We start from the raw sequence: 27,908 nt of genomic DNA, 5'->3' as shown, positions 1-27,908 counted from the left end.
TGAAGAGTTTTCTTTCTGTTCTTTCAGCAGATGTTGGTCTGCAGGAGGTTTTAGATGAACATAAGATCAGTCTGAGGAGGAGATGTGAACGTGTGACTGAAGGAAGTGATGAAACAGGAAGTAGAACCCTCCTCAACACCATCTACACTGAGCTCTACATCACAGAGGGACAGAGTGAAGAGGTTCATACCCAACATGAGGTGAGGCAGCTGGAGACAGCTTCCAAGATGGACGCCCTCCATGACGCTCCAATCAGGTGCCAGGACATCTTTAAAGCCTTACCTGACCAACAGAGACCCATCAGAGTGGTTCTGACCAACGGCGTGGCTGGTGTTGGAAAAACCTTCTCAGTGCAGAAGTTCACTCTGGACTGGGCAGAGGGCTTGGAGAACCAACATGTCAGTGTGGTGGTTCTGCTTTCATTCAGGGAGCTGAACCTGATCAGAGATGAGCAGTACAGTCTTCTGGAGCTGCTCCATGTTTTCCATCCAACATTACAGAAGGTCTCAGCAGAGAAGCTGGCTGTCTCTCAGCTTTTGTTCATCTTTGACGGCCTGGATGAAAGCAGACTTTCATTGGATTTCACCAACAGGAAGCTGCTGTCTGATGTCACACAGAAGTCATCAGTCAGCCAGCTGCTGACAAACCTCATCCAGGGGAATCTGCTTCCCTCGGCTCTCGTCTGGATAACTTCCCGACCTGCAGCAGCCAATCAGATCCCTCCTACATGTGTCGACAGGCTAACAGAAGTACGAGGCTTCACTGACGCCCAGAAGGAGGAGTACTTCAGGAGGAGATTCAGTGATGAAGAGCTGTCCAGAATCATCTCCCACATGAAGACATCCAGGAGCCTCCACATCATGTGTAGCATCCCAGTCTTCTGCTGGATCACTGCTACAGTTCTGGAGCACATGTTGACTACAGAGCAGAGAGGAGAGCTGCCCAAGACCCTGACTGACATGTACTCACACTTCCTGCTGGTTCAGACAAAGAGGAAGAAGAACAAGTACCACGAGGGACATGAGACGAGTCCACAGGAGCTGACAGAGGCTGACAGGGAAGTTCTTCTGAAGCTGGGGAGGCTGGCGTTTGAACATCTGGAGAAAGGAAACATCATGTTCTACCAAGAAGACCTGGAGCAGTGTGGTCTGGATGTGACAGAGGCCTTGGTGTATGCAGGAGTTTGTACAGAGATCTTCAAAAGAGAGTGTGTGATCTTCCAGAAACCAGTCTACTGCTTTGTTCATCTGAGCATCCAGGAGTTTCTGGCTGCAGTCTACATGTTCCACTGTCTCACCAACAGGAAGTCAGAGGTGGTGAAGGACTTCCTGGGGATAGACTGGTATGAGGATGAGGAGTATGATGATGATGATGAAGATGATGATTACCAATGTATTCTGGATTATTTCCTGAGCAGAGCCATGCAGAAATCCCTCCAGAGTAAAAATGGCCACCTGGACCTGTTTGTTCGCTTCCTTCATGGCCTCTGTCTGGAGTCCAACCAGAAACTCTTAGCAGGTCTGCTGGGTCAGACAGAGAGCAGTCCAGAAACCATCCAGAGAGTCGTCAACAACCTGAAGGAGATGAACAGTGAAGATGATGTTGATGATGATGATGATGAAATCTCTCCTGACAGAAACATCAACATCTTCCACTGTCTGATGGAGATGAACGACCTCTCATTATTTCAGGAGATCCAAGAGTTCCTGAAGTCAGAGAACAGATCAGAGAAGGAACTCTCTGTGATCCAGTGCTCAGCTCTGGCCTTCATGCTGCAGATGTCAGAGGAGGTTCTGGATGAGTTGGACCTGCAGAAGTACAACACATCAGAGTGGGGACGACTGAGACTGATTCCAGCTGTGAGGAACTGCAGAAAGGCTCGGTGAGTCCAGATGTGATCATTAACATCATTGATCAGTGTTGATCAGTAGTTGAGTTCTTCAGATACACACAGCACTAAACGACTCTCAGTAGTTTCTCAGATAAAATAATATTTTGTGTTGATCAGAAATGTGTGTGTGCACTCAGCATGATGCTGCTTTGGTAGTCGTACGCTGTGTGTTGTAGACTCACATCTACATGTAGTACCTGTGTGGTGTCATTAGGGGGCAGTATTTTAATCTGCTGCTGTTGGTCATTCAGACGCTGCTGTTAGACAGAAATAAGAATCTGTGGAGAGCTTCTTTGTAGTGAACTCTGATGTTACAGTGAACAGACAGAACTACAGACACACAGTTTAGTGGCATAAACATGGGGAGTGAGGATGAAGGTGCTGAGGAAGACTCTGGTTCAGTGTGATTACAGTGTGATGTCCTGATGAGTGACAGTGCTGTGGTTCAGAGTGGGGCTCAGAGGTGAACCAGCTGTGCTCTGCCCACAGTGGGACAAACTGAGTGAGAAGACTCTGCTGACATCAGAACATGTGTCAGATGTGTGAGCTAACGCTGATGTGACAGCAGCTCATGGATTCACTCTCATTCCTGCTGCTGCTCCTAATGTCTGACTTCATGTCCTCATTAATCACAGAGCTCATTGTTCAGTGTTTAGTTGTTGCTGCTGAAATGTCGTCCCTGTTTCCACTGATATTGATCCTGTTCAATGACACGTTTCACATCAGTGAACATGTTCTTTAGGACGTCCACTGACATGTTTAAGTGTCCTGCTGGAAATCAAACCATCCATGAAATCCATGAAAAATCCTTTTAGTGTTTCTAACTTCAGCCTCTGTCCTCTCTCTCTCTCCATCCTCCTCACTGCTTCTTTCACTGATAATCACACAAACATCATATTCAGCTACAAAATAACACAATAACATCATCTGATCATCATTATTATAAGAGCAGGATCCATGTTTGATATCAGAGTAACACACTGCTTGGTTATGTGCAGTCATCATCAGTGACTGGGTCAAACAGAAGCTCTCTGATTGGTTGCTGACCTTGGTCACCTGTCCTCTCTCTTTGCTGTCTCCATCCTCTCTCTCCTCTCTCTCCCTCTCTGTCTTTGTACGTCACTCAGGTCCAATGGAAACAGTGACCTTCACAGACCAATCAAAGACGAACTGATCCATGTCAGGTTATAACAACATATAAGTGAGATCAGATGTGATATCAGCAGCTCTGAGTTCATCATTATTGTCCAGTGATGAGATTTCTGCTCCGTTTGGTGACAGTCAGCAGGTTTTTCCTGCGTGTGGACGTGAACAGTCGTACCTGACAGCAGGTAGCAAACAGAGATCATCTTTCCAGCTGGAACTCTTCACTGAGCTCAACTCATTCAAATGTTCAAAACAGGAAACAGTCCAAATGTGTGTCTTCACTCTGACTCTGGATCAGATCTCAGTGACAGGCTGTGGACATTATGGAAGCCTAAATGTGACACCATCTTCCTCCTTCATCTGCAGATTAAAGCCAAACAAAGATTCTCATTAAAAGTCTGCAGGTCTGAGAGAGACTCAATCACTGTGTCATGTCAAACACAGTAAGAGGAGCTGAAGCACAGATGTGAAGAGCAGATGTTCATCAGATTATGACCTCACTCTGTTTTGTCTTCATGTACATTCAGTCTGTGTTTATAATGCAGATTTTCTGCTTTTATAGTAACACATTTTTATATTTTCTACAATGACAGACTGACTGGTTGTGATCTCTCAGAGACTCACTGTGAAGTTGTGGCCTCAGCTCTGAAGTCCAACCCCTCCCATCTGACAGAGCTGGACATGAGCGAGAACAACCTGCAGGATTCAGCAGTGATGAAGCTTCTGTGTGCTGGACTGGAGAGTCCAAACTGTCGACTGGAGGCTCTGAGGTGAGTTCACTGACTGCAGCTGTTGTTGTTTTTCTATATTTCAGGTCTTTGATGTTTGAAACTTTCTTTAGTTCCTAAATGTTCAGGATGTGTCTGGAGACAAATGTGAAGAAGTTTGAGTGCTTTCAGAAAAGTTGTGTCTTTCCAAACGACTGAACAACAGTTTTTCCTTTTGGCTCCAAATACAAGTGACAGACTTGAGCAGGGTTCATTTAAAGGCTGACAGAGGTGGAGTGGTGACGGGGAGATGTTTGACAGGACAGTGTTTCAGCCTCCACAGGTTCATGTCGTGCTCCATCAGTCAGTGAAGATGAAGTCAGCACTGATGAGGCTATAGACCAGGGGTCCTCAATCCCAGTCCATGAGGGCCGGTGTCCCTGCAGGTTTTAGATCTCACCCTGGGTCAACACACCTGAATCACATGATTAGGTCATTACCAGGCCTCTGAAGAACTTCAAGACATGTTGAGAAGGTCATTTATCCATTTAAATCAGCCGTGATGGATCAAGGACACATTTAAAACCTGCAGGGACACCGGCCCTCGTGGACTGGGATTGGGGACCCCTGCTATAGAGTGTGTGAGGGATGTGAATGAGGATGATGAAGATCTGATGATAGCAGATAAAAACAGGCTGCAGAGACTTTGAGCTTGTGTGGAAACAGAGAGAAAAGAAAGACATGAATGTCAAAGCTAATAAAGGTGAAGTTAGGAGCTGTGATGATGTTCATGTATCAGAAGCTGATCTGGCTGCTACAGAGACGACCCACACAGCTGCTGTGGTGAGGTGTTTCAGCATTACCTGTACGCACAGGGCGAAGGAGGGCCTCAAGGTGCAGTTCAGTATTACCTAAGTCAACATCAAAGATGACCGGGGAGTGGTCAGAGAACCCAGCATTGTTTATATCCTTGATGCAAATGTCCAAGCCATATGAGAAGACCAGGTCAAGGGTATGGCCTTTAGCATCATACCCTGGCCTTGGGTTGGTTCATTAACCCACTGAATGAGGTTAAAAGATTCAGTTAATGCAAGAAAATCTTTAGATAATGGGTCGTTCTTACAGCAGACATGTATATTAAAATCACCAGTAATAAGAACACAGCCATATTGAAAAAGAACAGATCCTAAAATGTCAGCGAGTTCAGAGATGAAAGTCTTGTTGTATTTAGGCGGACGATAGACCACAACACACCGAGTAGTCAAAGAGTCAGTCATCTCCAGTAGCTGTGCTTCAAAGCTAGGGTAGGTAGGGAGGGTAGCAGCCAAACTTTGTTTGTTTTTAAAAACCGAAGCTAAGCCACCACCTCTGCCAGTGAGCCTCGGCGAGCTACAAAAGACACAGTCTGCAGGGAGAAGCTCAGAGAAGGGGATGAACTCACCGGGACAAGTCCACGTCTCCGTCAGGAGTAAAACGTCCAGTCCCGCGGCGAGGAAAAAGTCATTTAAAAGAAAAGCCTTGTTCGCCAGCCACCTGACATTAAATAAAGCCATCCGTGTGACGCTGAGGTTGTTGTGATGGATGCCACGACCGGAAGATGTTATCCAGGACCGAACAGGGAGGCAAGCCACTGGAAGGGCTGGGTAGGTTTGAAAACCAGCGGGGCAGATCCAGCGGTGGCTCAGCAGTTTAGCATCAGGGCGGCCTCTGCAGGAGGGGATAAAGCGTAGAATATCCCGGCTTGCATATGGATAATCCGTAACCTTGGCTTTGAGGTAAGCCTTAAAACAGACGCGAAAACCACTCCTTTTACCCCGTTTCCTGTAACGTTTCCTGTGCAGGTTGGAGTGAGGTAGGCAGTACATACTGGTGAGGGAGTCTGGCCATAGAGGGGTGGCATCACCCAGGGTCCAACATGGATCCGGGCGATGGGAGTAAGAGAATCGGAGATTCAAAAGCATATGTCTGTCGTAAGTTATTAGTGCACAGCCACCTAGTGAGCATAAAACCAAATGCAAAACAGTAAGGAGTACTAAGCCAAGGCGCAGACGAGGATGGCGTGCCATACACACCGGCGCCATCTTTTGGCATGATGTGAAAGTTGTGCTGACACTAAACTGCAGGACTCAGGCTGATATTATACTGATCCACACTGAGGATCTTCATGGTAAAGTCTGTGTTGTTAGTCCAAATCAGATTAATCCAGTCACACAGGATGAGAATAATGCGATGAGAGTGACGCAGGTAAAGATAAGGTTAACAGCTGTTCCTCCTTTAATGTGTAGAGTCGACAAAAAAAGACTGGAGAAATGCTACATGGCTAACCTGAAGCTAACCTGAGAAACAGTACTGATGATTCCTACAAAGTGTTTAGAGTGGAGTTTGGTAGTACTGTGTGTGCACAGATGGACAAGCCACCCTCAGTAGTACTGACATGTAAGAAATGTGTCGTCATGACTACAACTAACCTAAATCTAAGTGAATAATTCTGTCTGAACCCGAACAAACTGGAAATGAAAGATATGGAAAAACTCAAATAACTTCTGTGAGCGTCTCTGCTCTAAAGTGTTTCTGCCACAAAGAGCTGAAGGCCAACTTCTCCTACTGCTTCCTTTGGCCAAACCATGACATCAGAGCTAGGTGATTGGTCAGTTTCATGATGGTCCTGAAACAACATTAACGATGATGTTAATTAATTCTGATGTACAAACAGCAGCAGCACAGTAAGTCTGCATTTGTCCTGCAGTTTCAGTCCAACACTGAGAGTCTGTTACTGGAGCAGTTTGGCCCTCAGCACTTAAATTACCACCTCTGGATGTTCAGTGTTGAGAGTGTAGAGCGGTCGAGCTCCTGAGGAGCAGCCTTTAACAGTTTAAACTGATCCAGGATCTGTTTGTTCCTCCAGCTCCCTCTGATACAGAGCTCCCCAGGATATCTGCTTTATCAAGAAAACTCTGAAAGGTTTGTCCAACAGTGCGGGAAACATTTCAGAGAATATCTCTGAAGCAGAAGCTGAACATAATTGAACAAAATCAACAACAAAAATGTTATTCATGCAAGTAGAGCTTTACAGTACTCTTACCTGCTCAGTGTAAACGCATTGATATATTTTCCATGGCAGAAAGCAGTTCTGGTAACCATTTCAATATGATTATTAAAGACTTGTTTCAGAGACAGGGATGATATGAACAAAGTTTCTGTCTCTAACCTTTTGGACAGACAACACGTTTTTGTTTCCTGAGCTCCATCAGCTGTTATCAGTGCACCTTATTTCCTAAGAAGGAGTTGGATTGTTAGAGGAAAGTCACAAGTATCACTGTGTATCCTCTTCATTTAAGTGGCAGATCATGTTGATTCTTTATGATCGCATTACATTTAACAACTAGCAACAAGCAGAAACAAATAGAAGTTAAACAGTAACTGACCAAAAGACCTTAAGGAACCCTCATTGTGTTTTTCATTACATCTAAAACTACTTGTTGAAACTTAGAAATGTCTCCCCTTTGGGTATAATGGAAACCAGTCTACAACCTTATCTGTTAAACTAACTGGATCATGAAGTCTTAAGATGTCCAGATCTACTGAGTTAAAGTTAGCAGTGAGATTAAGCAGGACTGTGATGAAGTCACAAATCTCTGACTTTCTTTAAAACAGAGATTAAAGGAAAACATTTGATTAGATTTTTAGTGAGACTATATTTTCTTTATTCAGACTGAGTCAAACCTTTTTGTTCTAGAAGACAAACACATTGTGATTACTCTAATATTAGATCATGTGTTCAGCTGTTTGGAGTATGTTTCGTGTCTGAGCTGCCTGCTGTTTGTATCTAAGCTTTGATTTGACTTGATGTCAGCAGCAGACTGATGTGACGATGAACAAATAGATTTAAGTTCTACTAACTTTTTCAATTCTTTTACGTGATTCTGTGTTGTTGGCGGTTTGTGTGGTGTGAAGGTGACTTGCTGCTGGCTGCGAGGCAAACTGCCCCCCGGGAATAATAAAGTTTATCTCGACTTTGACCTTGTTTTACAACAACAGAATAATGAGTGTGTCTGATCATGTTTGAGAGAATCTCCCTGATGAGTACAGATGTGAACGAATTAGGAATTTATCTTCATGTTTTGTTCTTTATTCAGATTGTGTGGATGCAGTTTGTCAGAAACCATCTGTGGTGATCTGGTTGCGGCTCTGAAGACCAACCCCTCCCACCTGACACATCTGGACCTGGGTGAAAACAACCTGGGGGCTTTGCATATGAAGCAGCTCAGTCTTTTCCTAGAGAGTCCAGACTGTAGATTGAACATCCTGAGGTCAGTATAGAGTAACAGCGGCACTTTCTCATAATTACATTTAACAGGCTACAGTCCCACACACCAACATAAACCCTACACTAATGAGGACACACACGATCTTTCTCTTACTATTTCGGTGTGAACACAAACCTGACAATAGAAAGCAAAGCTCCTAGGCTCAGGTGTCAGGAGGTAGAGCAGCTACCAATCAGAGGGGTGGTGGTTCGATGCCCGTCTGCTCCAGTTTGCATACCTAATGTTGGGCAAGATGCATCCATCGGAGTATGAATGTGTGTGAATGTTAGATAAAAAGCACTTGTGTAGGACAAGCATAGAAAAAAGGTGCTTTGATGAGTCAGTGAATGAGGCAAGTTGTATAAATATGCTTTGAGCGCTCAGCTGGAGTATAAAAAGCTCTATATAAAAACAAGTCCATTTACCAAAGATGTAAACCAGCACAAAGAGACTTTAAAACAGTCGAAAGCTGCCTAGCTGGGGTCCCTTAAACCACCTGATAAACATTCAAGTGCATGCAAAGCTGTGCCATGGGTCCTTTACGTCACAATCTGAAAAAGGTGTTGGAGATAACATTTTGTATGACTTGATCACAAGAGTTAAGATAGTTTCTTTACAACTTTCCTCAGAGTTTTCCACCCCTGACCAATCCCCTAGATGTTGTTGTTTCTGTTCAGTGGCCCTGAAACACTATCGTGTTACCGATTAATGAGAAGGTCTACATTCTGAACCTCCTTCAGCTCTGAGCAGATGATGAAACACTGGATGATTACAAGCTCACTTCGTCTAGTAAACTTACATCTTTCATTCTTTATTCAGACTGGTCAACTGCAGTCTGTCAGAGATCAGCGCTTTTGTCTCAGCACTGAGCTCCAACCCCTCCCATCTGACGGAGCTGCACCTGAGTGGAAACGACCTGCAGGATTCAGGAGTGAAGCCACTGTGGGGTTTTCTGAAGAGTCCAGAATGTCGACTTCAAATTCTGGGGTCAGTCACCACATTTTAGTTGTGCTAACAATAAACAGCAGGCTAACAAGATGCTGACCGACAGGTTTCTATTAAAGGTTGTAATTTGTATATGAAAAAGTGCTTTGGCTCAGCAGGGATCAGCTTACAGGTAGAATCCAGCTGCTGGATGGGATCAGCATGTCATAGCTATCTACCAAACTGCTAACTGGGGGATTTCAGGCCATCTATGGATCATTTTTGCTAACTGTTTATTCAGCTTAGGCTCACAGGGCTGCAGCCTGTGCCCCAGCTGTCATAGGGCAAGAGGCGTGGTCCACCTGCACAGGTGAGTCCATCACAGGGCCAGCAGACAGAGAAGCACTCTCTCACATCCACACCTACGGCCAATGTAGAAGCACCAATGAACCGAAGCAGCATTTCATTGGACTGTGGGAGAACATCCAGCCTCCACAGAAAGGCCAACAAGCTTCAACCTACAACCTTCTTGCTTTCAGGCACTAGTGCGAACCACTTTTCCCCATTTCAGCCCAAATCCTGCATCTTCCTGTTTCTGACTCCAGGCCAGCTCCACTAACACTTTCTCATCAGACACTGCCACCTAGTGGAGGAAGTCTTAGTTCCATTAGAAGCTTCAGATTACAGTTAGTTCCTTTACAAAGAGGTGGAGGTGGTGGGGCCACAGCACCATCATCACTGAGTGCCACAGGACACTTAACCAGAGGTGGGTCGAGTAGCCAAAAATTGTACTCAAGTAAAAGTAGCATTACTTTAAAATATTATTACTCAAGTAAAAGTGAAAAGTAGTCGTCAAAAAAGTTACTCAAGTAAGAGTAAAAAAGTACTTGGTGAAAAGACTACTCAAGTAGGGAGTAACTGTTTGAAATGTCCGATTTATTTTATAAATAAAAGCTATCAGACAAACATAAATAAATATACAAACTTTAGTATTTTCAACAGGAATATTTGTAAAAACATCAACAAAATAAGGCACAACAATTCTAATGTCCAGGTTTCAGTTTTTCACAACATGAAGCTTTTTTCACCAAAACCTGCAGTAAATAATATAAACATATAAACAGTGCAAACAATTTCCAGTGACAAGATATGCTGTAAACTTTATATTCATCTTTGCTCCAAATGGCACAGCAGCCTCAGAGAAAGCAGAACGAGGCATCTTCAACATGTGTTCATACAAGGCAGCTCAGGTTACCATAAGTTGTATGGGTGTGCATCTATTTCTGCATATTTAAATGTGCCCTTTCTTCACTCACTGAGGAGATGGTTCAGCTTCAGCAGCAGTTTGCTCTCAAGGTTCTTTCTGTGAAGCTGTAACTGTTCAGCAGTGAACAGGAGTCCTGCATGACTGAGACGTCCTTCACAAGCTCCAGATGCAGAGCTGTGTTGATTTTGATCGACAGCTTCTTGATGTGAGGAACGCCATGCAATAGATCCACACCTCCAGTGACATGAAAGGTACCTCTCCAGCCCTGCTTCTGGCTTTGCTGACCCCATGGATCCATCATCTTCGTCGGTTAGGCTGCTGTTTGTGCTGGCCTCATCCAGCTCTGAGTCTAGGTGATGTCTGATGAAGTGGAGACCTGTGGAAAGATGTTTTCAAAAGAATCAGGTCTGGTCATTATGGCGCTGTATACACTGCCAAGCTGCAGATGTTTGGCAAGAAGATTGGATCACACTGGAGATGTTTTTACTAACTCTTGTAGAAAAACAAAATCCTGTCATTCATATCCTGCACAAACAGTTTGCAATGAAGTCCAGATCAAGTTTAAAATAAGAAGGCGTGCAAGGCTAAGCAGTGCTCGCCAGTAGATCCTCCTGTTTGGCTGTTACTCTGGGATCTCCTCCATACCTGCTTCATGCCCTGGAGGACGGGGCTGTGGCCCCCCCACACCCTCTAGCAGATCATTACATGAAGGAACCTTTTAAAAACAAGCGCGTCCATGCTCACAGGTGTACACACGGGTGATCACACCCACAAACTACACCTTTTTGGCTCCTACCTCAAAGCACACTGTGTTCTGTTGATCTTATGTGCTGCACAATAATGTTTAACATTTAGTATTTACTGTCATATTCCCATATATCATTGTGATGTTGTTTATTCTATTACTCTTGTTCTCTTCTGCTTGTTTTCTTTTTTCTTTCTCAACAGGTGATCCAGGTGATCGATAGATGCATTTTTTTCTCTGCCCGTTCTGTTGGTTTTTGTTTTTTGCCCTTCTCCCCCGTCCCTCTTCTCAGCTCTTTCTTTCTTTCTCTCCTTCTTTCTCCAGTCAAGTCTGTCCCGTATTCAGCAAGTGAAAATAAAATAAACAATAAAAGGTGAATCAAATGGACCATTATGGCAAGGCTGGGATGGTCAGTTTGGTAAAGTAAATCCGTTGGGCATCTTTCTTTGCCTTTAGACAACAATTCTGATGCAAAAGAGCCAAACGGGACAGGCAAAAAAAAAAGACTCTCAGCCAGGCTCCCCACAGCACTCCTTTTATTGTGGTGACATGAATATGCATAGGGTCATTAACATATAACATCTTACATAGGTATACATGTGAACAAAGAATACTGAGTGTGTGTGTGTGTGTGTGTGTGTGTGTGTGTGTGTGTGTGTGTGTGTGTGTGTGTGTGTGTGTGTGTGTGTGTGTGTGTGTGTGTGTGTGTGTGTGTGTGTGTGTGTGTGTGTGTGTGTGTGTGTGTGTGTGTGTGTGTGTGACCCCATAAAGACTTCCCTAAACCTGCTGGTCTCCAGCAGTTCATCAAACCAAAGGCACTTAGACTAAGACAGATAAAGCTACGTTCATCCTACCATAAAACAATAAGACAAGGTACCACCTCTCTCGTGCTCCCAGAGTGCTCTCTAATGCACACAAAGTTTGCAGACTATCAAGGATCAAACCTCTACCAATCTACAACTAATTACAAAACTCTAAGCATATATAAGTAGATATTTCTAAGCATAAATGACAATCAACAATACAAAACCTAACAGGTGATAGTGTGGCCTGTGTAGGTTGTCTTCAGGTTCTCTGCTTCCTCCCACAGTCCAGAAACATGCATGCTGGGTTAACTGGAGTGATTGTGAGCATAAATGTTTATCTGTCTCTGTCCTAGCTCGGTGTCTACCTGGCTACATCACCGTGGTTACTGATGCTGAACCCATAACCTGGTCTGGATCAGGTTATGTTCAGAGTTTGTGTTTAAAATCGACTGAAGTGCCTCGTTTTCACTGATTCTTTCATTTACAGAAAGCTTTAAGTGTGATATAGATTCAGTCATATCTGACTAATGTCAGTGAATGAGGCCCAGCTGTAAAGGAGTTTAGGCTCCATGCATTCAGCTGGTGCTGCAGAAAAAGTAGAAATGTTTCTGTTTGCTTCTAATCTGCTGATGAGTCTCTTTTACAAAGATGGAGCTGCAGCTAATCCTGCTCATGTAGCCAGTTAGTAAAAACCCAAGTCACCGTCAGACACAGCAGACATTTAGTGATAATCTCACTGTATGTGGTATTTTAGCGCCTCCTAGTGGTGAACATGTGGAGTGTTGTTAGTCTGTGCTGTGTGACAGGTGTAACTATTGAGTAAGACACACTCAACATGCTGCATGCTGGTAGCTTAGCCACAGCTCAGGTGTGGAGAAGCTGAAAAAGAAGGTTTTCTATTTTGTAAGAAGGAAAAAACTGAGAGGACTGAGTTAAAGAGAGGCTAGAGAGTAACACAGAGCAGCCACAAAAGCTGCTCACACAGTTTAGACAGTTTAGCATCAAATGTTCTAGTGAGTTAGATCCCAGCTGACTAGCACACCGGCTATCTAGCAAGCCAGCTAAGTAGCAGACCAGCTGACTAGTGAACCGGCTAACTAGCACATTGGCTAACTAGCACACCAGCTGACTAGCAGACCAGCTGACTACCGAACCGTCTAACTAGTACACCAGCTAACTAACACACCAGTTGACTAGCGAACCGGCTAACTAGCACAGTAGCTAAATAGCGCAGCGGCTAACTAGCACACCGGCTAACTAGCAGACCAGCTAACTGCAGCCACAGGCTGAAGGACGATTAAATGTAGTGGAGATATCAGGGATAACACTGGTGTGTCTGATTCACGACAAATAAGATGAATAGATAAGTTACATATCCAGTTAGCTCCATACGTCAGTATAGCTAACATAAAGTAGCTGAAGATAAAACACAGAAAAAAATGAAAGTGATTTTCCTGGCCTGGGATTTTATAAAAATATTCTGCAGTACATCAAAAACGAAAGAAAACCATTAATCAACATATGAACATTACCTCTGACGTTACAGCGGTTTTATTAGAGACACGGCTAAGGGTTTTGCATTTTGCATAATTTTAAAAAGTTTAAATTTGTTCAGTATTGAACGGCAGAAATTAGGTTTTCTTTTCAGAAGTAAGTAAAAGGAAAAAAAAAAAACAGCGGCCGACAGCCTGTAAATAACGGTAGACTTATGCAGAACAAGCAAGCGAATAATACCCACCCCTACTATCCTATCAGTGATCAGAGTACTGTAGTATACTTCTACTACATAAACTATACAAACTGAACGGCATTAGTGTGACTTTAAGTTACCATCAGTACAGACGAACTGATGGTAGTTGGACAAAATAAAGGCTTTGCAATTATTGTGAAGGGCTTCCGGTTAAACTAAGATCAGCTGATTACCTCATAACAAATTGTTTGCTATAGAACGCAGCGCCCACTCTTCATTAATATCATGTACTGTAACTCCCAGGTAACCATGGTTACCCAGCCACGCCCAGTAGTCTCCTGAGAGACCAACAGCTGGTGCACGGTGTAACGCCGTGGCTTTCGTAGTCTCTTCTTTTTCTACAGCTCATGTGTTCTTCTTCCAAATTAGACTTTGGTGACAAACTGGTGTGATCTCCATGTTTCCTTTGTTGGACTGTGGGCGAGTGTCAGAGCTGAATGTACTGAGTGACATGTAGAGTTTAAACATGTGTCAGTTCCAGTTTTAGAGCTCTAAAGTGCAGCTATCATGTTAGGAATATGTGAGGAATAGACAGGAACACTGAGCACACTGAGGTCAGATCTTTATTTTACCACTCGCTGCATTCTTGATGTTCATGAATTCAGCAGGTTCATGATTGTCTGCAGCATTAATCTCATATTTCCATTAAAGTGTTGAATTTGACTGATGTTCTTTATGATCTCTGGCACCAGTTCATCTGTAGGCTGAGCTCAGTCCATCCATTTAGTGAAATGATGTTTAAAGGTCTCCTTGTTCTGTGAGCATGCACAGATCCTGAAGCAGGAAGCCTGGGTTACAGAGAAATGATCATCACTGTGATGATGCTCATCGTCTCTGACTGGGATTTGAGGTTTTGTCAAAGCAGCAAAGAAAGCCTGGCTATGTTGGACTGGGTGTGGCAGAAGCTCCCAGTTTGAGTTCAGGAGACAGACACCCTCTCTACTTTGAAGATCAGCTTCAAACTTTCCTTTTTGATAAAGCTTATAGTTCGAGCTGGATCAGGTGACCCTGAACCATCCCTTAGTTATGCTGCTATAGGCTCAGGCTGTTGGTGGACTTCCCATGATGCTCTGCTTTCTTCTCCCCTCTTTTCACTCCTGATGCTTTTATATGTCACTACTACATGTCCTTAACTTTTGTCTTGTCTCTCCTTAGTTTGTGTTTTGTTCTTGTCTCTCTGAGCTCATCTCTTCTCTTTCCCCTCACCCTGCAACCAGTCATGGTAGATGCTCCTCCTGGAGCCTGTTTTCACTGGGAGGATCTTTGTGTCAAAGGGAGTTCTTCTTCCCACCATCACCAAGTGCTGCTCACAGTGGATTGTCTGATGTTTGGGGCTTTCACTCTGATATTGGAGGCTGTTACCTTACTCTGTTAAACAGCTTGAGATGTTTTGTGTGTCTGCAGTCTGTCAGGCTGTCTGATCACAGAGGAAGGCTGTACTTCTCTGGCCTCAGCTCTGAGCTACAACCCCTCCCACCTGAGAGAGCTGGACCTGCGCTATAATCATCCAGGTGATTCAGGAATGAAGCTGCTGGATGATGGACTGAAGGATCCAGGCTGGAGACTGGAAACTCTCAGGTATGGAGAGAATGTCTGATAGAGGAGGAAGAGCTGGAAACACATAACCGTATTGGCATTAGCTGCTAAGAATACTTAAGATTAGTTGCTCACATTGTTTGAAACCAAAGGAAAACCGTGTCAGCATTAGCGGATAATACTAATTCACATTAAATTAGCAGTTTCTGTGACGGTGACCTACTTACTGTATTAGCATTGGCTGCTAATGGGTTTTCACCTTAATTTATCAGTAGGCGCTAACGGCTGCCTACTTAACATTTGCTGCTCACATTGTATTAAAGCTAGGCATAACGGTATTGGCATTAGGTCCTAATGAATTTTCACCTTAAATTAGCATTAGTCGCTAATAGTGAGGAGTTAATCCTTAGCATTAACTCCTTACATAGTTATAATGCAAGGCAAAAGGGCATAAGTGTTAGCTATTCACATAGTTAAAAAGGAAGGGGAAATGATGTTAGCGTTAGCAGATAATGAAAATTCACATCAAGTTAGTATTAGCTGCGAACTGTGCTAATCAGAGCAGTTAACACTCAGTGTTGCCAACTCCTCAGTAAGGAAAATCGCTATTGGCTGTCCTAAAAGTCGCTAGAAGTCGCTAAATGACGTCATCGCTTAATTTGCATAATTGATCATGCTAATCTAATTGTAACCTACGTTGTTGGAGAGAGAAATATGGTAAATGGTAAATGGCCTGCATTTGTATAGCGCTTTTCTAGTCCATAGGACCCCAAAGCACTTTACACTACATTCAGTCATTCACCCATTCACACACACATTCACACACTGGCAATAGCAAGCTACATTGTAGCCACAGCTGCCCTGGGGCGCACTGACAGAGGCGAGGCTGCCGGACACAGGCGCCACCGGGCCCTCTGACCACCACCAGTAATAATAACATCGTGGAAGAGACATAAAGTGAGTTAAAAACGTCCTAAATGTATTTAGAGTTTATTTAGAACTACAAATTAAATTTCTTTTTGCAATTATTGTTTTTTTTTTAATGTCACAATTCCAACCCTGCTCCTTTACCCGGGCTTGGACCGGCAAAAGTGACCCGAAATAGGCGCTCTGGTGGAGTTACTTTGTGTGTGTGTGTTTATAAGTAGTTTTAAACCTTGTGATCCACAAAACAGCATAAGAGTAAAAGAAGAACTGACTGCGTTACAGCACCCGCTGCTTGTTGAGAGTAAAAGCGATACGCGCTTTCGTCTTTTTTTAGCGACTTTCTTTGGAAAAAAAGTCGCTAAGGGGTCTGAAAACTCGCTAAATATAGCGACAAAGTCGCTAAGTTGGCAACACTGGCTGTCGGCTGGACTGAAGGATCAAGGCTGGAGACTGGACACTCTCAGGTATGGAGAGTGTCCTCTGATAGAGGAGGAAGAGCTGGAAACATTTCCTGTCCTTCACTTCCTGTTTGTTTCCTGCAGATGAGACACGAACAATCACACATAAGGAATATTTTCACGCACAGACACACTAAGTACATAGATATTTATGTAGGGGGTCTCCAAGGAGTCTGTTTGCAGGATCATTTAGGTCACAGGTGTACCTGAGATAGATGCCACTGTGTACCTAATAAAGTGTAAGCCATGTGTATGTTTCCCATGCTGTATGTCCACAGTGACAGAAGGATGAAACAAGGCTGTGAATCATTTCAGTCTGTGTGTGTGACAAAGACGCAGACAGGAGCAACTAACATTTGGAAATGGAAGCTTAAACTCTACATTCACAGCTGAATTTACAATAAATTTGTTCTCAAGTGCACATTTAGCAGCTAATGCTAATACTGTTTTCCCTTGCTTTCTACAACTTGAGCAGCTATTGCTAAGTAGGCCACTTTGCTCTGCTAAGGATTTGTGTGACCATCATAGAAACTCTGATAAGCTAATGCTGCTAAGCTAATGCTGTTTATGGGCCCTGTTAGAATCAATATTTCATTCTCATTCTGTTGTTTGGGAACAATATTAACGTCTCACATTATTAGAACACAAGAAAAAAGGGTAATAGCGTTAGCTACTAATGTTTATTCACCTCAAATTAGCTTTAGCTGCTAATAGGAGCCTACTTAGCATAGACCCTTTACATCATTACAATGCAAGGGAAAAGAGTTACTCATGGCAGCCTATTTAGCATTAAGGTCACATCATTATAACACAAGAGAAAATGGTATTGGCATTAGCTACTAGTGCTTATTCACCTCAAATTACCTTTAGCTGCTAATGGCAGCCTACTTAGCATTGACTCCTGACATCATTATAATGCAGGGGAAAAGAGTTACCATTATCGGATAATGCTAATTCACATCACCTTCTGTCATTCTTACAAAGCAAACAGTATGAACATTAGCTATTAATGGTTTTTCATCTCAAATTAGAATTAGCCACTAATGGCGTATTGTTAAAAAGTAAGAAAAAATATTGTTAGCATAAGCGGATAATGCTAATTCACCTCAAATTAGTATTAGGTAATAACGGCAATCTGCTTTGCATTAGCTGGTTATCAAGCAATAAAATATGGTATTAGCATTAGCTGCTAATTTTAGCTGAATTTCCTATTCGGCTAATTTCCTATTCAGCTAAAATTAGCATTAGCCACTAGTGGCAGTCTACATAACATTAACTCCTCACTAATACAATGCTAACTCGCATCAAATTAGCATTAGCTAATAACAGCAGCATTCTTAGCATTAGCTGCTCACATTGTTATAATGCAAGGGAAAAGAGTTAGCATTACATTAGAGTTAGTAAAATTCGCGTCAAATTAGCATTAGCTAGTAATGGCAGTCTACTTGGCATTAAATCCTTACATCATTATAATGCAAAGGAAAATAGTTAGCATTATCTGGTAATGCTAATTCACATCAAATTAGCAATAGTTATTAACGGTAACACACATCACATTGTTAAAATGGAAGGAAAAATAGTATAAGCATTAGCTACTCATATTGTTAAAATGTAAGAAAAACATTGTTAGCATTAGCGGATTAATTAGTATTACCTAATAACGGCAAAGTACTTAGCATTAGCTGCTCACATTGTTAGAAATCAAGACAATATGGTATTAGCATTAGTTGCATATTTATCTAAAATTAGCATTAGCCACTAATAGTAGCCTATTTAGCATAAACTTCTTAATGCTAAATTCAGTTAAGTAATGCTAAATTGGCTTAACTGAAATAAAAGTAGTGTTAGCATTAGCTGCTGATATTGTTAAAAAGTAATAAGAAGTAAGACAAAACATTGCTAGCAGTAGCGGATAATGCTAACAAACATCAAATTAGCATTACCTAATAATGGCCGCCTTCTTAGCATAAACTGCTCATATTGTTTTAATTCAAGGGAAAAGAGTTGGCAAAAACATTGTTAGCATTAGTGGATAATGCTTATTCACCTAAATTAGCATTAGCTAATTATGGCTACGTACCTAGCATTAACTACTGATATTGATTTAAAGCAAGAAAATACGGTATTAGCATTAGCTTCTAATGCTTTTTCATCTTAAATTAGAACTAGCCACTAATGGCATCCTATTTAGCATTAACTCTTCAAATCGCAGGGGAAAACTCAAATTTGAATAAAAAAAGTGTTCACATTAGTTACTCGTATTGTTAAAGAGTAAGAAAAAACATTGTTAGCATAAGCGGATAATGCTAATACACCTCAAATTAGTATTAGCTCATTACGGCAACCTACTTAGCATTAGCTGGTCACATTGTTATAAAGCAAGAAAATATGGTATTAGGATTAGCTGCCAATTCCTATTCATCTAAAATTAGCATTAGCCACTAATGGCAGTCTACTTAGCATTAATTCCTCACTAATATAACGCTAACTCACATCAAATTAGCATTAGCAGCTAACATCAGCCAACCTAGAACTAGCTGTAAACATTGTTAAAAGGGAAGGGAAAACGATATTAGCATTAGCTGGTAATAATTATTCACCACTAATTAGAAGTAGCCACTAATGGCAGCATACTTAGCATTAACTCCTCACATTGTTAAAAAATAAATGTTAACATTAGTGGATAATGCTAATTCACGTCAAATTAGCATTAGTTAATAATGACAGTCTATTTAGCATTAGCAGATAATGTTGACCTTGGCCCACTGGAAAAGTTCAGAACTAAAGATTTAGGAGTGTTTCTCGATAGCTCTTTCTCATTTGAGAAACAAATAAATTCTGTTATGAAAACCAGCTGTAAGGTTTATAGTGTTGATTGTCATTTATGCTTAGAAATATTTACTGATATATGCTTAGAGTTTTATAATTGATTGCATAATGATAGAGGTTTGATCCTTAGCAGTCTGTAAAGACTGTGTGTGCCTTCCAGAGTGCTCTGGCATGCACACACCACTTGGGGCCATGAGAGAGGTCGTACCCTCTCTTGCTGATTTATGGTATAGGAGGACACCTACTCTGTGTCTGGATAAGTATAAGAGCCCTTTGTTGGGGGGACCGCTGGACTCTTAGCACCAGCTTTGGGGTCACAGGGTCACATCTGGAACACACACCTACACTATGCACAGACTGGTACTCTTTGTTCATACCTGTGTAAGACGTCATAATGAACTTCTGCATATTCATGTAAGCTCAATAAAGAGCAGTGTTACGAGGGAGCAGACGAGAGCGACTGAGGTCAAGTGAAGGAACGGCGCTGTCACAGTTCTCTCCCTCATCAATTGTCTGGTTCCAGCGGTGGGTCTGTGCTAGACGACCCATCACCAGCTTTTTCCACTGGTTACCAGTACGTGGTAGAATCCACTTCCAGATCTGGTTGTCTTTAAATCTGTGAATGGATTGGCTCCATCTTATCTCTCTTTAACAAAAGAATCCAAGTGGAGCCCTCAGGTCTGCAGATAAGCAGCTTCTGACCAGAACTAGACGTAAAAACAGAGGTGAGCTTTATCGATGGCTGCAGCCAAACTCTGGAACAGTCGCCCTTCACATCAGGTCGTCACCAACACTGGACATTTTTAAAAGCCGGTTGGAAACACATTTGTACTCTGTAGCTTTCAATCCTGACCAGTCTTTATAGTCATTACTGTGTATGTTTCCTATTTTCTCTCTACTCTGTGCAGCACTTTGGCTCAAGCTGTTTTTAAATGTGCTGATAAATAAATGTAGATTTCTTTGAATAAAACAGTGGAGCCGAGCTTTGAGCTCAGTGTGTAACAGTGTGTGTGTGAGAGCCATGTAATGTCCATGTGTGCATGCTGACTGTGCTGCTCTGACCCCCCTCCTCCTTTCAGGGTGGAGCCTGCTGGAGTCCGATGGTTGAGACCAGGTCTGAGGAAGTGTAAGTGTGTTTTTAATGGGATTCATGAAAACAAAGCAGCACACATTCAACCATCTTCATCATGTCAGGAGTCATCATCAAAGTGTCAATCAATGAACAGATGATGGATCAATAACTGCAGCTGGATTGTGTTTGTTCTCTCCATCAGATTCCTGTCAACTCACAATCGACACAAACACAGTGCACACAGAGCTCCAACTGTCTGACAACAACAGGAAGGTGACACGTGTGGAGGAGGTTCAGTCATATCCTGATCATCCAGACAGATTTTTTTGTCATCAGCTGCTGTGTAGAGATGGTCTGACTGGTCGCTGTTACTGGGAGGTCGAGTGGAGAGGAGAGGTTGATATATCAGTGAGTTACAGAAGCATCAGAAGGAAAGGAGACGGTGAAGACTGTGTGTTTGGATACAATGATCAGTCCTGGAGTCTGAGGTGCTCTGATGATGGTCCTCATTCTGTCAGGCACAATAACAGACTAACATCCATCTCCTCCTCCTCCTCCTCCTCCTCTGTCTCTAACAGAGCAGCAGTGTATGTGGACTGTCCTGCTGGCACTCTGTCCTTCTACAGAGTCTCCTCTGACTCTCTGATCCACCTCCACACCTTCAACACCACATTCACTCAAACTCTTTATCCTGGGTTTACATTCTATTCATCTGGTGACTCAGTGTCCCTGTGCTGAGTGGAGTGTAAAGAGTGTCTCCTGTTACAGAAACACTCTGACTGTTGAACAGATAGTTCAGTCTGTACATGTCTGTCTCTTTCACTCACAAACACGTTTTCAGATTCATGGATTCAATCAGTTGATGTTTGAAACTCTTCTAAATGATTCCTTGTAAACTTCTTCCTCTTCAGTCCTTTCAGTCCTTTCACCAGCTCTCACACAACATCAGCACCAATGATCCACGTCCTTATAAACCTCTGAATCAGGTCCTGAAGCAGTGACGTCCTGAGTGAAGACCTCACTGATCACATGACTCTGGTCACCTGACTCAGTGTTTCTGAAGCAGTGTGCTGGGTTTTTAAAAATCCGTGGCTGCTGCCTGATGTTGGGCCCACAGAGGAAGACGACTCACTCGCTCTTCTTCACTTCCTCCTTAAACATGTGGAAGGAGAGCAAAGTGCTGCCAGACTCTTATTTCTGACAGGAACAGAAGAAACCACAGCAAACTGTTCCAGTTCTTCATCTTCATCACAATCTGTTTATTTCTGATGGTGTCTTCAGTCTGAGGTTTGAAGTTTCCATGTCTGTGTGATGTGTGGTGTGAAGGCTGCTGGTTAAACTGGGACGCACTGAGTGCTCATAGAGAGATGCTCCATGAGTCCCAGTACAGACTACAAACATGGTGGAAACTTAGCTTTGATATCCACACACTCTGCACGTCTGTGAGTAACTGTGATGAAGATGTGCAGAGATCTGTGTCCAAACAGGAGAAAGACTGTAAAGACTCTGTGCTTCTAACAGCCTCTGTTAACATATGTGAGGCTGTTTGTTGTTGTTGCCATGGAGCTTTGCACTGTTTGGGTCAGCAGGTCATGTGATCAGGTTTGTTCTGCTGGACGATGGTTCAGTGTCAGGTTTGTTTGCATTCATCAATAAATATCTAAATCAATCAAAGACTCCATGTTTGTTCTTTCATCATGTGACCTCTGCTCATCCATCTCTGTGTGTATCAGGATACATTTAGTTCATAATACACAGAAAAATCAGAGTTATTACCTGTAATAAATGTGACAGATTCCTGCAGTGATAACCAGGCAGGACTGAAACACATCCAAGCTGTCACCACGGTAACAGCACCGCCCATCCACAGGTGAGGGGAGAAGCAAAAAGAGGGACTTTGACCATTTTATATTAAAAACACTCAACTAATGTTTCTAATATGAAACAAATAAGCCCACATTAATGTGAGCGTTTATTAAATAATAATAATGATGATTTCCTCCTGATCTCATTTCCACAGCAGAGAAAACTGTGGTGTATATTGAGGTGGAGGGTGTGGTCTGTGGCTCAGGTGTAGAGTGAGGGTGGGGTGCACCACAGCAGCATGCTGTTTTTGTCCAGATGAGCCCAGAGAAGAAACACGAGTGTTCACAGACATCAGAAGCTCAGAGAGGTGAAACATGAGGTTGGAGTCCTGGTCAGCATCCAGAGCTGCTGTGAAACCCTCATGACCAGAGATGGGCAGTAACGCGTTACATGTAACCTGTTACATGGAGGTGCTGGAGTTCACCTCCATGTAACAGGTTCACACCTGAATCTGGGCCCGGGGTGCCAGAGTGTTCAGGGTCAGACGTGCTTCAGGTGCACGAGTGCTTCAGGAGCTCAGCACAGTGTGGAACATCCCATCACTGCTGCTCTGGAGTCAGCCTGGATGAAACACCTGTGAGGCTCCACAGTGAGCGAGCACACCTGCACTTTACAGCTTCTCATCATGTCACTGTTGTAAAGTTAGACTGCTGTGCAGACTGTTAGCTTCACCAACAAGTTTAACCTTCTTTCTACACTTAGCAACATTACGCTGTGTCCATGAAGAATGTACAGATATGAATTTTGTCATGATCCTGGCTCATGTTGACCCGGCATTTTTACTTTTTGTGTGTTTTGTTCTTTATTTATGCCTGGAGTTGATTTTAAACACTGCTGCATCCACCAGATCCCAGCCAGAGTGGATTCTGGAGTCTTCCACGCTCCTGTTAGTGATCCTCCATCTGGGTGGATGAGAACAACCTTCTGAACAATCTAGCAGGAGATGGTCCATATCTATGGGACTGATTTCTGCTAGTGTGGCCGAGCAGTGGTAGCGTGGCCGAGCGGTCTAAGGCGCTGGATTAAGGCTCCAGTCTCTTACCGAATTTCCCAGAGGAACCCACCCGAGGGATTAATAAAGTTTTATCTTATCTTAATAACGCCCATTGTATGGACTGATAACATCCGAAGCGGGTGAATGAAGTCACCCAGTAGCTAGCTGTGCCATTACCCAGCATGCACCACTCCCTCCACCAATGCAATAAATGACACAAAGTAATAGCCTATAATTAATTTATCTGCTGTATCTGATGGTTTCAGGTAGTTGTTTACATTACACGTCACTACCATGTGATTTTGGAAATGTATAAATATACGGACAACAGGCTCTTCCGCGGCGTTTAGGGAGCTCTATAGCATTCAATAACAGGACCCTGCACATCAATTCTCGACGCGAGGGGCGTACCCGGCGTGTCCATAAGTGACGCAGAGGGAGCCTGACCATGCGTCACACATTTGACGAGTTAGGAGTGAGAAGGTGCTGACAGGATGGAAATGTTCCACTGCTGCAGTCACAGCACTCAGTGTCTGTGGAGGCTGTTCCTATGACAACAACAGCATCACATCAACCTCTGTGGATCAGTGTGACAGACTGACACACACCAAGAAGCTTTGCTGTGCACACAAACAGCAACACTGATAGGTTTTGTATTGTTGATTGTCATTTATGCTTAGAAACATTTACTCATATATGCTTAGAAGTGTATAATTATTTGTAGATTGAAAGAATGTCTCATCCTAAGAGGTGTATAATTAATTGTGTAGTGATAAGTTGTGTGATCTTTAACAGGCTACAGATGCAGGTGTGCATTCCTGGAATGCACACCTGCATCTTGGGGGCATGGGAAAAGTTCGCATCTTGTCTTATTGTTTTATGGTAGGATTACCGTAGCTACGTTTGTTCTAGTCTAAGTGCTTTTCTGTTTAGATGAACTGCTGGACTTCCTCACCGGGGGGGTCTAGTCTACCCTCTTCCTGACCAAGGATGTTATATGACCCTTTGATCAGCAGTACCACACACACACACACACACACATCCACCGCACACACACAGGCAAGGTACTCTTTGTGTGTATGTAGACGTCATATGTTAATGAACTTATGCATATTTATGTAACCTCAATAAAAGGGCAGTGGTACGGGAGGACGGACGAGAGCAACTGGGGTCAAGCGAAGGGACGGCGCTTTGTCTGGTTCTCTCCCGTATACGAGTAACATGAAGAACTTTGCCTACTTCGTGTCTTGCTTTGCGGTGTAATTATATTGTCTTCAACGTTCCAGCGAATAGGTTTATGCTACAAACCTAACATTAATTGGTCGTTCGATGCCGGCTCCCTGGGATCGCATTCACCGAGGGGGGGGGAGAGGCACGCTGAAAGACTGACGTCAGCCAGGAAGTTCCTGTGGATTCGCTGTCTGTCCTTCTCCTCGATGAATGGCGATCGGCGGGATTCAGGCTGATATTACACGCTAAGCAACGCCAAGTAAGTTTAGAGAGGCCGACTCTATAACCGTGTCGTTGTGCAGTCTCCGCCATTTTGTGAGGCGTTGAGAAGTTCGCTGCTTTGTGGAGCGAAACCCGGGTTCCTTGCTACTGTGTGCAGCAAGAGGTTCCTTACCGCTTTGTGGGGTAAGAGGTTCCTCGCTACTTTGTGGAGCGAGAGGTGAGTTCTCCGCCGCTTTGTGGGGAGTTGAGAAGTTCCGCGGGGTCCAGATTGTGCTGGACAGTAGGCCTATTTTGTGTTATTGTTATTTTCGTCCTCGTTGTTGTTGTTGTTGTTGTTGTGTGAGTGTGTGCGGAGTAGACCGCGTGGTGTGTGACGTCAGCAGCTGTTGTTGTTATCATGGGTTTCCTAAGCAACCAGGAGTGTGTGGAAAAGGCCAGCCCACATCAGCAGCTATGCTCTGGTGGGTGGCTTTCCCCCCACCCCTTCCTGACACAAAATGTTAACAGCCTGTGTGCCAGACCATAGACGTAATTGAGGTGGATAGTTGTTAAAAGTAATCTACATTAAGCTTGTGGTTGCTCAAATTCAGTACAATGACATGTGAGGTGAAGTGATATAGGTAAATATTTAAACTAATGAAGTGCATAGAGGCACTTGACCTGTGTGGAAGACGGTCGTCTTATTATGAGCCATTGTTGAGATATACAGCACACCTGTGAAAACAACCAGTATTCTGAACCCTGTATGAAACATCTAAAAGTACATGATGGAGAAGCTGTGTTGAATATGAAAGTGTAAGACTTTGCCACTGTGGGCAGAGCAACTACTGTGTGATGTTGCGTTGCAGTTCTTTTTTTTCTTTTTCTGAGCTGATGAGCAAGCTACACATTATCAGATCGAGAGCTGTCTGAGGACTACTCAAAGAGAGGGAAACAGAGTTATGATAACTATGATAACTGGCGTTTCCATGAGCAGTTTTCCTGCACCTTGACTCGTGTGTGTGTGTAGCATCAGCATCATGTTTTTGTTTATTTGTTTTGTTGGGTTGAAAATAATTAAATAAACGTGTGATCATGCCTATGGATCACCATGGCACATATCTCCAGCCATATGATTTATTTATGCAGATGAAAAAGTGAGTGTGAATGTGAGTGACATCACAGTGTTTTTGTGCACTGTGCAAAAGTAATTGCCTTTGATTGTGAGTGAGAGCGGTGATTTTGCAGATCACAAGCTATTGTAAAGAAAAAAAAAAAGAGTGAAAAAGAGACAAATTACATTGTAGACGAAGAAAAATAATCATAGGAAAAAGGTTTTGTGTTGATCAGCCGAAAAACAACTACAATTTTATTTTCTGCTTTTAAGAAAGGATTGTTCACACAAACACAGACAGAGAGAGATGTGTGTTGATTAAGCAGTGAGGATAATAATGAAAGTCTCTCAGTCTGTCGTTTACAGGTGGGGAACGGACCTGGATCAATTCTCCACGGGCAGCAGTCGGAAGAAAATTATAGGTTGAAATCATTAGAAAAAATAGAAACACTCAGCCAGAATTTTTTGGCTGAATTGTTTTGCAGCTTCCCGTCCTCATCCCGAACAAGCAAGCTCCAAGGAAACGAATCTCTCCCTGAAGACACCGAGTGCAGTTCCAGAAGCACGAGCATGAACATCAACAGTGGACAGGAGGCCAAGAGACAATCTGAGCAGAGAGGTCCAGCAGCGCTGTGGGCAAACGGCATCAGAAAGAGAAGAACCACCATCTAGATTGGATGGATGGAGATGCGTTTCCAGCCAGCTGCAACCTCACTGTGTGTGAAGGACTTTTGAGAAGACTGTCTGAGTTTGACATTTGCCATGTTTGGAGTGAGATGGCAATGAAAGAGACAGTGGGACAAAGAGAGACACGGGACAAAGCTGGAAAAAAAAGCTGACTGCCATTGGACTGAAAAGTGGGAGAGAAGGAGAGGAGCAGAAGAGGGCTGAGGCTGCTGTTTTAGTGTGGGGAGTCAAATTAGGTTAAGGAATCCGGGGAGACAAGCGACTGCCTGGAAGTGGAGGATTGACACAGTGTCCAGACCACCACAAAAGGGGAAGAGGACAAGCACTGAGGTATGAAAGTGTACTGTTAGAAAGATGGAAAGTGACACGACACATACAGATAATATCCACCAGAGATAACACAAGACCATACACAAAGTGTTACTCATTAAAAGAGGGTATTTGTAGAAGGGGTTAACAACACACAGTGTGGTTGCCGATGGTAACCTGTTTCAGAAGATACATAAAAACAGAACATATATTAACCCTACTAACAATTCCAAACACAAAATAGCTTATGAAGATTAGACAACATTTTAAGTGTGTGAGTCTGTTTATTATCTTGTCCAAGTCACCTCGTGTGATGTAAAGACCAGTGAAACTCATAGCACATTGCATGCTGTGCTGGATATACAGCTCCACACACATGCAATGAAAATTAGTTTGTTATCTTTCATCAGTGTTAAAATAGTGTCAATTTAGCAGACACTTGTTATCAAATACTGAATTTATCCTAAAAAAAATTGACTCTCCAAGTTGCAGGAACACAATTTAACTTTTGTGGGAAAAAAAAAAATCCTGGTTTGATAAATCAGTGATCAGACAATAAATTTAGTGTTAAAATGGTAAATTGGGAGAAGCTTCCTGCTTGATTGATGCAGCAAGTGATTTACTGTATGAGGGAAATTGTCTTTTGTGATACTATTTTGAACATGCTTTTCTGTTGTCCTGTCAACTTAGTGGGTTAATAGCTGATATGCAAATTAGTTGATTGGTTTTAGATTAATGAAAGGTGACTGAATTCTAGCACGAGTGAATGAGATGTGTTGGAGTTTGTGTGTTAAGTGGAAACTCTAAAACACTGAGTTTCCTGTTTGATGTGCGAGTGAATCCTGTACCTAGATACACAACTCTGAATACGTCAGAACAAACGTCTTTTGTGAAGTGCATGGCATCATGTCACATGTTTTATGATGAAGGGAAAAGGAAAATTGAATAAAATAGATCTGTGGCCTAAATGAGTGAAGAGCACAGACCGGGTGATTAAACTCATAGCTAATAAGACATTAGGGTTATGTTGTGTTTTGTGCAGCTGATGATTGATTTGGAGTGAATCTAGCTGATGATTTTTCTTCTGTTGTGAAGTCGAGCCTGCCGATTAGTATGATGGTATGATGAACCATGCTAATGGT

General features: G+C 43.0%; 1 protein-coding gene across 6 annotated transcripts in view; it reads left to right on the top strand.

The window, feature by feature from the left end:
- Positions 1–22,034, top strand: part of LOC113029860 (NACHT, LRR and PYD domains-containing protein 12-like) — a 153,558-nt gene extending 131,524 nt beyond the window's left edge. For 5 of the 6 annotated variants that reach the window (XM_080299531.1, XM_080299534.1, XM_080299529.1 and 2 more), the window contains 7 exons: positions 28–1,882; positions 3,631–3,807; positions 7,881–8,054; positions 8,871–9,038; positions 14,948–15,121; positions 20,373–20,419; positions 20,568–22,034. In XM_080299531.1, the coding sequence (XP_080155657.1) occupies positions 28–1,882; positions 3,631–3,807; positions 7,881–8,054; positions 8,871–9,038; positions 14,948–15,121; positions 20,373–20,419; positions 20,568–21,103 (3,131 nt within the window). In that variant the 3' untranslated portion in view covers positions 21,104–22,034. The remainder of the gene's footprint in view (positions 1–27; positions 1,883–3,630; positions 3,808–7,880; positions 8,055–8,870; positions 9,039–14,947; positions 15,122–20,372; positions 20,420–20,567) is intronic. The other variant, XM_080299533.1, reaches the window with a different exon arrangement.
- Positions 22,035–27,908: the final 5,874 nt, after the last annotated feature.

This window comes from Astatotilapia calliptera, chromosome 3, assembly GCF_964374335.1.
Source record: "Astatotilapia calliptera chromosome 3, fAstCal68.1, whole genome shotgun sequence".
In the NCBI taxonomy this organism is placed as follows: domain Eukaryota; kingdom Metazoa; phylum Chordata; class Actinopteri; order Cichliformes; family Cichlidae; genus Astatotilapia; species Astatotilapia calliptera.
The sequence above is the reverse complement of the archived record's forward strand: the minus strand, read 5'-3'. Positions and strand labels throughout refer to the sequence as shown.